The sequence below is a fragment of the Xiphias gladius genome, chromosome 4 (genome assembly GCF_016859285.1).
Source record: "Xiphias gladius isolate SHS-SW01 ecotype Sanya breed wild chromosome 4, ASM1685928v1, whole genome shotgun sequence".
NCBI lineage: Eukaryota > Metazoa > Chordata > Actinopteri > Istiophoriformes > Xiphiidae > Xiphias > Xiphias gladius.
The window spans coordinates 8,777,082-8,788,006 of NC_053403.1; the positions used below are offsets into that span (position 1 = coordinate 8,777,082).

General features: G+C 40.4%; 1 protein-coding gene across 1 annotated transcript; it reads left to right on the forward strand.

Annotated features, from left to right (window-relative positions):
* Window positions 1–3,411: 3,411 nt before the first annotated feature.
* hsp90ab1 (heat shock protein 90, alpha (cytosolic), class B member 1) lies at window positions 3,412–10,584 on the forward strand. The gene is made up of 12 exons (XM_040124950.1): window positions 3,412–3,535; window positions 4,706–4,849; window positions 5,025–5,231; window positions 5,455–5,614; window positions 6,321–6,454; window positions 6,585–6,890; window positions 7,003–7,168; window positions 7,295–7,485; window positions 8,271–8,418; window positions 8,587–8,855; window positions 9,588–9,921; window positions 10,010–10,584. Exons 2-12 carry the CDS (start codon window positions 4,706–4,708, stop codon window positions 10,126–10,128), a joined length of 2,178 nt encoding a protein of 725 aa, XP_039980884.1. The 5' UTR covers window positions 3,412–3,535; the 3' UTR covers window positions 10,129–10,584.
* The last annotated feature ends 341 nt before the right edge of the window (window positions 10,585–10,925 follow it).

Sequence of the window (10,925 nt, forward strand, 5' to 3'; positions counted from 1 at the left end):
AGATTCTTCTTTCAAGAAGAGAGCAGCGAGTGCAGTGACCATTTTCTTCTGGTAGTTTGATAAATGGCACACCAAAGTAACAGATCTTTTGATTTCTACAGCTTCATTACCTCATACAGCAAACTGGAGTGAGCCCTGGCGATGGTGTGAGGAGGATGTGAAAAATTCAGAGCACCTGAGTCATGGGAGAAATACAGCTTCAAAGGGAGAAAGGGAAAGAGGCCATTTTATAAACTGTCAATAAATGATGCCATGATAAGTATTTGTCAGGTAATGTTGAAAGAAAGATATCAATGTCTGTGCTTGTAGAAACATTTTCAGATTGTTTAATAGCAATGACGAAGGCTATGGTACCATAAAATAGTTTTCACTTGGTCTAATTCACAATTTTTCAGAGGCCCCATTGGTGTCATTCCATGTCAAATCACACACTACCATCTCTGTTCTGAAATTGTTCCTGTGGTCGTCTGAGGCCATTTTAACCTTTTACTTGGTACATTCCAACAGCCAGGTTGTCTTTTCCTCAATCCTAACCTCAACCTATCCTAAATTCACCCGTAACACTTCATTTGTCCAGGTGCTGCTGAAGATACTTGCAGCATAAGGAGCGAGCCACTTCAGTAGGAACTGCGGCATAGTAGTCAAAATGGTTACCGTCACATTATACTTTTCACTGAAATACAAGATGGATAATTTCAATGATTTATCAATTTGGACAAGGGACAATGTCACCACATTCGCTGAAATATTACATATTAAAAGATCAAAACGTCCAAAGCCCAACTTCAAACATAGAGAAGTGGTCCTGGGTGGAATTCCTACCCCCTGTGTCCTATCTCATTATTAGAAAGTAGCTGGATACAAATTTAAAGTTGGATACTATATTTCATTATATAAATCTTATAAGAATACATAGTCCAGTTTTGAAACAGTCAAGTAGTAAAATTTGTTGCTCATTAAATTATGTTTTTTACAAAATATTGTACATTTAACATATGAAATAATGGCGAGTGGGTTAAGTGGGTTAAGGGGAATCTATCTAACCTTCGCCATTTTCACATATAAAAATCCCTTCAATACTCTTAGAGAGGCTGTCGTGATTCACTTTTTCCGTGTGATCTGACTTGTACCTCGCAACTTCTTAGAAAACACTACAACTCAGTATACTAGCTTACAGGTGCTTGCCACAAGACGTATTCCAAGAAAAAAAAAAAACCTAGTGGGTGGAGGAGCTCGTTGCCATCAAGCTGAAGCCTGCCCCACACCGTGGGAAAGCACGTGGGCAGGTACCCTTCTCAAGCACGCATACTGTACAGATGGAATGCCAATTGAAAGGAAAAACCTGAATAAAACCTATGATTTAGAAATAACTTTTGGTGGACTCAAAGAAAATTTCCAATCGTACATTAGCTTACTAGTCTTAGCTAACTAGCACTAGCTGGTTAACTAGCTAACTTAGCTAATTAGCAGTGGTGGAATGTAACTAAGTACATTTGCCCAAGTACTGTCCTGAAGTACAAATTTGATGTACTTGTACTTTACTTGAGTATTTTTGTGACAGCTCAACTGAGTGCAACTGTCCTTTTGGAGTAACTAGCTTTAAATATCAGGGAACCTCTTGGTTTAATAGTTCTATCTTCATGTCAAGGGCAACAAGTTTATGGATTAATCTGCCGATTATTTTCTCAATTAAAAGACTTTTTTGTTTTGTCTATAAAATGTCCCGAAATAGTTTTGAAAAAATGCCTCCAATAGTTTCCCACAAACCAAGGAAACATTTTCAAATGTCTTGTTTTGTCCAACCCTCAGTCCAAAAATACACACAGATATTCAGTTCACTGTGATATACGACAAATGATAGCGTTCTGTCCGCAGATTTGAGAATCTGGTACCAGCAAATGTTCGGGAAGTTTACTCCAAAAAGATGACTGGAACGATTTATTGATCATCAAAATTAGATGCGAATTAATTTTCTGCCCATTGACTAAACGATTGAGAAACTAATCCTTTCATCTCTATCCTTGTCCTGATTTTTTTGGGAATTTTAAAACACGAAACACTTTTCCGGCTTTTCGAGTTTATGTAATCCAAAAGAGTCTAAGACACGAGTGTCTACCGTGTGTGGGACAGTAACATCTTTTACCTTTAAAATGTGGATTTTACCAGTTGTATTACCCCTGAAGGGCACCATAGTCCAAAAGGTATCTGTAAGACGTTTTTATTTGAACGTAGGAATAATCACACCAACGGTCCATGTAGCGCTGTAATGCAGTTATTCGTATATTTTAACGCTACGGAATGTTTCAGTGGCTGGTTACCATGGTGTTTCTTTGCTCTGTGACAGCAGCTGTGCCGCGAGGGCTGCATCTGACAAGTCCGTGACGTCACTTTAGGCGGGTTTTTTTCATGGAAAGTGCTAGAAGGAACGAAGAACACCCTCCTGGTTTTCGAATATTCCTCCATCAGATCAAAAAGATCCTCACTCTTCGCTGATTTGCCACTAAATTAGCGACGTACTTGTCATTTTTATTGATTAGATTTCTTAGGTTGAGGCAGATATTTCTGCCGCGATGGTACACGGCGACAGCTTTGGCGCCTGGTCTGCCACCAAAAATTTGGTCTCTGAGTAAAACTATCCTTCTTGGCATAAACAGTCGCAGGGTGGCAGCAATGGTGCACTGGCCACCAGAACTGACTTCATTTATAATGCAATATTTTCCAAAGGTAGAAGGTTACCTTTACCACCATCTTTTGGCTTGGACACATTGTCCCTGGACACATTCATGAAAAAGCCCCCCTACCCCTTCCTTTACAGGAGCACACCCAAGACACGCTGTCTTTTTTTTTTGAGTCTCTTTGTAGTCATTTTTAGTATCTTTGTAGTTGTTTTGTGTCTCTTTGTAGTAGTTTTTTGTCTCATTGTAGTCATTTTGTGTCTCTTTGTAGTCGTTCTGTGACTCTTTGTGGTGATATGATTGAGTTTACCGAAAGAAATACGAACGGTCACTCCAAACAGACATTGGCCCAGGGGGCCCCCTGGCCCGTTGGGCCCCTGGGTCTGTGCCTGGTAGGCCTGTTCAATAATCCATCCCATGGCTTTTGCGTGCACTGCGCTGGGTTGGAAAATTACAGTTGTCTTGTAAAGTATGTATAAAACACATTGATCTCTTATTGAAATTTCACCAGCATTTGATACAGTGTTGTAAATCCACTTAAGTCCATCAAGCCATGCCTGCTTACATCTGTAATAATATTTACTCACTATCACTTTATATGTCCATGTCAATCATCCCAGTATAATGTATCCGTTGTTGTTTTCTTAAATAAAATTCCCATTTTCTAGTCCTTTTCTCCACAGATTAGTTTTAGCGGTGGATGGTGCGCCGCGGATGGATACGGCCGCACACCGAAACGCATGTGTATAAAGATTCCGGTCTATTAAAAGGAAGTCCCTTTCCATTTCCCTGCGTCAGAGAGCAGAAGGGATAACACGTTGGTTGCATTTTATTCAAGATAAGTCAACGAAATAAACAAGGTATGTACGCGAGTGTTTTCCTTGCGTGTAGAATACATTATACTCCGTTAATATCTGAATTTTTGCCTTCACTGAACTATGCTACGGGTGTTTTCATGATGAGAGCTCATAAGTCACGACGATAACCTCAGCATCCTGTCCACTTTGTTGGGCTACAGTTAGCATATTAATGTTACCACCTCGTGTTTGTCCGCATACGTGTTGCATAACGTTCAATCCTTTACCCAGTGAGATTGTCGTGTACCGACAATATGTGGTGATGCTGAGCAGCGTAAGTGCGGCACTCTGCCGCACTGTTAGGCCAGGCTTGGGTTGCACCAAGGCAGGTGTGGTGGAGATGACAACGCCGACTCGGTTTGTTTTACGGAGCTAGTCGTGATAATTCACACTCCATCCAACTGGGTCAGTCCACAAAACCCGACCCTTATTTAACCCCCCCCCCCTCCCTTACCCTCTAAACGAGTTCAGTAATTTAATGATTGAGTAGACTTTGACTTCAGTTGTTTGGTAACCTTAACGGTCAGTGAACGGTTACGTAACTAACGTAATACAACTGATTTTTGCTTAATGTTAATATCGGTGTGGCTTCTTATGTTTGATTTATGCAGTGCGTTATCTCTAACGCCAAGCGACTGGTTTGGCTTTATCTTTTTGTTTCAGGCTGTAAATCTGCTTATAGCGACGTCGGGTTAGTTGTTGTCGTCACCTTGTGGCTTTTAACTTTAACTTATTAACGTCTTAATCGCAAGCGAACGTTTTAGTGCCGCATTCCCCGGCGGTGTCGTTATTTTCGTCTCTGGCCGTCCCTTAGCACGTGTTTGCGGAATCCATTGTCTGTCGGTCGACGCCATGTTGGTTAGCGGCTACTTCCGATTTGTAGTAACACGATGGCGGCGGTCCAGTTTTATGAGACCTGCTTGTGGACCTGATCAACTAATGATCCTCTTTGATTAACAAAACTGAAAGAATGAATCTCGCGCAAAAAAAAAAGCCTTTCAAGTTCTGTGGCAGGCTTCTGTTGATACATAATTTAGTTTATCATCCCCTGAATAGAAATGTAATTTTTTTAATTTATTTTTTTCCATTTGTACCCTTTTTTTTTTTTTTTTTTTTTTTTCCTTTCAAACCCAAGGTTATTTGCTAAAACGTTACCTGATTTTGATTGTGCAGATGCCTGAAGAAATGCACCAAGAGGAGGAGGCTGAGACCTTTGCCTTCCAGGCAGAGATCGCTCAGCTGATGTCCCTGATCATCAACACCTTCTACTCCAACAAGGAGATCTTCCTCAGGGAGTTGATCTCCAATGCCTCTGATGTAAGTTTCCATTAGTTTGGTGTTGTTTCTCATTGTACACCATTACTTTGCTGCTTTCAAGTGCTTCTGTTATGATGAGGCATTAAATACCCAAATTAATAATATAATGTACAATAACATGTTTTTGTAAATTTCAACTATAGTCTTGATGTATTTTGTCAATGTGTGTTTACAGGCTTTGGACAAAATCCGCTATGAAAGCCTGACTGACCCCTCCAAGCTGGACAGTGGCAAGGATCTGAAGATTGACATCATCCCCAACAAAGCTGACCGCACCCTGACCCTCATTGACACTGGAATTGGCATGACCAAAGCTGACTTGATTAACAACCTGGGTACCATCGCCAAGTCTGGCACCAAGGCCTTCATGGAGGCCCTGCAGGTACTACAACCAAACATGATAGATTGCAGCATGTGGAAAATGAGCCATATGGCACATAGCAAGACAACACTTCTTTGTAACCGTACACTCTCATAGGCTTAATTTGCAACACAGAACAGTGACAATATACTTGCATTCAGTTGTCAGTGTTCAAAGGCTTTTTTTTTTTTTTTTTTTTTGTGACAGCTGTATTCTGAAGTTTCAAATAATTCTTTCCTTTTAGGCTGGAGCTGACATCTCCATGATTGGTCAGTTTGGTGTGGGTTTCTACTCTGCCTACCTTGTTGCTGAGAAGGTGGTTGTCATCACCAAACACAATGATGATGAGCAGTATGCCTGGGAGTCCTCTGCCGGAGGTTCCTTCACAGTCAAGGTTGACAACGGTGCGTGTCCTAGCATCATTACAATATCAAAGCAGCTGAGATGGCAACATTTTTGCAATTATCCACTACTTCTTTTGACAATGCATTTCAAAAGTTTGACCTGCTTGTGCCATATTCACCATGTTTGAATTGTATCATTTAAGTAATTTTTTTTTTTTTTTCTCTCTCTCCAAGATAACAACATGCAAAATATTTAAAGCAGTTCCTAGTACTCGAGTGAGTACTAAGAACTGCTTTCCTTGGTCTTATGTTTATAGTAAACTGAAAATCAGGAATTTTGAACCTTGTGTTTTGAGGTTTATGGGCATTTTTCACTTCCTGATGTTTTATAGCCCAAACAAATCAACTAATGGAAAATAACTGGCAGCTTAATCTAATGAAAATAATGGTTAGTTGCAGCTCTAGCTTGTATCTTGCACCCATGTTTGCATAATTTACCTAGTTGCAGTACTTTGCTGAAAGACCTAAATGGGACCCTGAAGAAAACTCTTTATTTTAATTAAAGATGTTTTTAATATCCATGGAATTGTGTATTTGACTATCTGAAATGATAGTAGCTTAGAAGTGATAGTTTACAATGAAGCCTCGATTGTGGGTTTGTTTTTTTTTTTTTTTTTTTAAGGCTAGAAGAGGATGGCTCGTTTCTCTCAGAATGGTGTTTTGTTTTGGACAAAGTGTAGTAACTTTTGTACAAACCATTTGACAGGTGAGCCCATTGGCCGTGGAACAAAGATCATCCTGTACCTGAAGGAGGACCAGACGGAGTACATTGAGGAGAAGAGGGTCAAGGAGATTGTCAAGAAGCACTCTCAGTTTATCGGCTACCCCATCACCTTGTTTGTATGTATTTAAATTTGACTTCATTGTTCCACTTTCCTTTAGTTCAGGCTAGTTAAACTGTTGCCTTGTCAGTTTCTTAGTTTAACCAGTCTGTCAGTGAAGTTAAACTCTAGTCATTTTTGATCTGCAGGTGGAGAAGGAGCGTGACAAGGAGATCAGCGACGATGAGGGAGAAGAAGAAAAGGCAGAGAAGGAGGAGAAAGAGGAAGGTGAGGACAAGCCAAAGATTGAGGATGTGGGCTCAGATGATGAGGAGGACTCAAAAGACAAGGACAAGAAGAAGAAAAAGAAGATCAAGGAGAAGTACATTGACCAGGAGGAGCTGAACAAGACCAAGCCCATCTGGACCAGAAATCCTGATGACATCACAAACGAGGAGTATGGCGAGTTCTACAAGAGTCTGACCAACGACTGGGAGGATCACCTGGCTGTCAAGGTAAAGGGTGCGAGGCTAATGCAACTGTTGCATGTACATGTGCCTCAGCCAGCATAGTGGCTGAAATAAGGTTTGTGTAAAATTTTAAAGTGAATTCTTATCCCTTTCACAGCACTTCTCAGTGGAGGGCCAGCTTGAGTTCCGGGCCCTGCTCTTTATTCCCCGCCGTGCACCTTTTGACCTCTTTGAGAACAAGAAAAAGAAGAATAACATCAAGCTGTACGTCAGGAGAGTCTTTATCATGGACAACTGTGAAGAACTTATCCCAGAGTACCTGAGTAAGTCTATTTTAGTTTTAGCTCCTCACTGACTACTACTCTATCTACAAGGAACTTCTTTAACTGTAAAGCCTTGACGTAATACTGCAATATGTTCAGCTAAACCATGACTTATATTTATTCCAGATTTTGTCCGTGGTGTGGTGGACTCAGAAGACCTGCCCCTCAACATCTCCAGAGAAATGCTGCAGCAGAGCAAGATCCTCAAGGTCATTCGCAAAAACATCGTCAAGAAGTGTCTGGAGCTCTTTGCCGAACTGGCTGAGGACAAGGAGAATTACAAGAAGTTCTATGAAGCTTTCTCCAAGAACATCAAGGTATATAAAATAAATGTCTTGCTGCATTGATTTTGAATCTTTAAAAAATCTTGAGGCTTTTCAATGAGTTCCTCCACCCATAATGCATTCCTTGTGTTTACAGTGTATCTCCATGGATTCATAAGGTTGACTTACATTGTTGTGGTTGCTGCTGTTTTTGACCTTAAAGGCAGTGTAGTCATAGTTTTTTGCTTTAGGCCAGTTTAAAACATAGCTGTAGAAAAGCTGTAATTTTTGTTTGCAACAAATTATAAAATTGTATGCAATTAAGCTTCAGCTAGTGTAGAACTTTAAGTACTTACTTAAGCACTTAGTGCTATAGATTAGTCAGTGTTGTTAAACTTAACTAGATTTGTACCCACTTACCCTAAATTATTAAAATTTTACCTGCCTGTGACTGCTGATCTGGCATGTCAACACAATCAGCTTTTTCTACAGTATGCTTCATATAACAGAAAAGGGGTAAAAGTTACTTTCAGCTCAGGGGCCTGTATAATGAAGCCATTTTAACGTAATCTCTTTGCTTTGCTTGGTTTCACTGAGCCTAACCTGCAAACCTGTATAAGCATTGCCAAGAAGCTGGGCTTACCAATCAAGCTATGGGTGATTTTCATACATTAATATGAATTGGTCCTGTTAAAACTGCTAGATATTTACCCAAAATTCTGTGTTTAACCCAGAATTTAGCTGGGGAATCGGTTAACCTCAATTGGATACAGGCCCCTGGTGTCTGATTTTGAGTATTGAAAAATTGTCCTTTTTTATTTTTATTTTTGTCTCTGTAGCTGGGTATCCATGAGGACTCTCAAAACCGCAAGAAGCTGTCTGAGCTGCTGCGTTACCACAGCTCCCAGTCTGGAGACGAGACAACCTCCCTCACAGAGTACCTCTCCCGCATGAAAGAGAACCAGAAGTCCATCTACTACATTACTGGTGAGTCTGTCTACCAGAAAAGCTGATCTTATTTTTTTTAAAGGAGCTATAAGTAGACTATACCATTTTAGAAAATTGCACTATATGCATGAACATAATTCAGATTACAGTGGTTTACTTATTAGCAAATTGATTAAATCTGTTTTTTATTTTGTTAATATCTCCTAGGTGAGAGCAAGGATCAGGTGGCCAACTCTGCCTTCGTCGAGCGTGTTCGCAAGCGTGGCTTCGAGGTCCTGTACATGACAGAGCCCATTGACGAGTACTGTGTCCAGCAGTTGAAGGAGTTTGATGGTAAGAGCCTGGTCTCTGTCACCAAAGAGGGCCTGGAGCTGCCAGAGGACGAGGAGGAGAAGAAAAAGATGGAGGAGGACAAGGCCAAGTTCGAGAGCCTCTGCAAGCTCATGAAGGAGATCCTTGACAAGAAAGTTGAAAAGGTCGGTGATCCTAATGAACTATGAATTTTTTAATTTTTTTATTTTGTTTAGGTTTTAAAAAAACATTTACCCTCATGCTGTTGAAATTAGGCTCTTAAAGTTCACAACTGCAGCTGACAGTGTTTTGTTTGGTAACAGGTGCCCTAATTCATCCCAACTTGTATTGTGGTGAGTTCATCCAGACTTGAAGTGGCCCCATAGGTCTCCTTTTGTTACCAGCATAGCCCGAATGGTTTTTCAGGTTTTTGTTTTGTTTTTTTTTTCCCAGATGTGTTTTGCATAGTTATGGGTTCCAGATGATTGTGTGGAGATGCTGAAAGTCCAGAACCTTTTTGAAACCCTAACTCGTGAATGTGATTTTTGTAATACTGGTCTAACACATGCCTGGGTTCCAGTTTGCATACTTGGTTTTATAAAAGGTGGTGATACAATTTCTCATGCTGATGAACATTTAACCTATAGCTTTAAATATTTCATGGCCAGAATTCTTTGTATGCTAACATGAAATTGGTCTACAAACTAGATATATTAAAGTGTGGTAGAATATATAAACAAATGGTTTCCCTGGACATGCTGTGTTATTTCTAACATGACTGTTCTGCATGTGTTTTTATTAACTTGAATTCACCTCCCCTTGAACTGTCAAGTAGGCCAGCCTGCTGTTCGGACACTATAGATGGGTTTTTTTTTCCCTTTTTATTTTAATATCCCCTGTTTGGCTGTCTCATCTAGGTGACAGTGTCCAACAGACTGGTGTCATCACCCTGCTGCATTGTGACAAGTACTTACGGTTGGACGGCCAACATGGAGAGGATCATGAAGGCCCAGGCACTCAGGGACAACTCCACCATGGGCTACATGATGGCCAAGAAGCACCTGGAGATCAACCCTGACCACCCCATCGTGGAGACTCTCAGGCAGAAGGCTGATGCCGACAAAAACGACAAGGCTGTGAAGGACCTCGTCATCCTGCTTTTCGAAACCGCCCTGCTGTCCTCAGGCTTCTCCCTGGATGACCCACAGACCCACTCCAACCGAATCTACAGAATGATCAAACTTGGACTCGGTAAGGACACACGGCATATTAACTTACTTAGTAATGACACCGGTTACTTGTATTGATCTCTAATATAATATAATCCTTGTATCTCTAGGCATTGATGACGACGACGTTCCCACAGAGGAGGCAACCTCTACATCCGTCCCAGATGAGATTCCTCCCCTAGAAGGCGATGGTGAAGATGATGCTTCACGCATGGAAGAAGTTGACTAAACCAACCCCCCCCCTCAGATTTCTAACACTTTAGCCTCACTTTTCAATTGTTCATCCTGAAAATTGCAGTAACTGCAAAACAAATAGTCATTTATGTTGTGTGGTGGACCAGTGTTGCTCTTGTGTCTAGAGCATTACTCTGCAAGACCTTTTTTTTTTTTTTTTTTTTTTTAAACAAAAGCAGTTTTGGTTTTTGCTGTAAAAGTTCATGGTGACAGCACATTTGTTTTAACAAGTACCCTGTTGCACTGAGTTTTAAATGTTGGAGTGGTAAATGTGTGAACATGGGAATGGTACATTCCATTATCAGGTCTGGTGAAGGGTTTGGGGAGGTTCTGCTCATGTGCAACACTGCACGCTGCATGGAGAGAGGACTGTAAGATTCCTTTGCCTGAGTCCAGGCTCATCTGTATTCCAAGTCTTGTTTTGCAAAAAATTAAAGATGTAATACCTTAATTGTGTTTTTTTTTTTTTTTTTTCCCCTCCTTCCTCTTATCGAAGCCTTAACCACGGGGAGAATTAAGTAAAAATACCTGCATTTATTTTGAGATTTAACCAAAAAAAAAGTTTTTACTTTGGGCTATATGTTTTTAGATGTTAATGTTCTGATTTGAAAATTTTTCCTGTTCCTCAGTGACCACTAGGTGGTGACATGACATACTGTTTGAAGTAGTATATTTAAAAAAAAAAAAAAAAAAAATTTAACTGAAAAGGCAAAGTCACCCCAGACGTGCACATAGGAATGAGAAGCATTCCAAACCCATATTTATTGTGTCATGCATTTACAAGAGCCCATC

What these genes read in the sequence shown, in the direction of transcription:
- hsp90ab1 (XM_040124950.1), top strand. Translation starts at nt 4,706, where the DNA reads ATGCCTGAAGAAATGCACCAAGAGGAGGAGGCTGAGACCTTTGCCTTC. An exon ending in AGGATCACCTGGCTGTCAAG is followed by an intron (nt 6,891 to 7,002) that starts GTAAAGGGTGCG and finishes TCCCTTTCACAG; the next exon opens with CACTTCTCAGTGGAGGGCCA. An exon ending in CTTTCTCCAAGAACATCAAG is followed by an intron (nt 7,486 to 8,270) that starts GTATATAAAATA and finishes TTGTCTCTGTAG; the next exon opens with CTGGGTATCCATGAGGACTC.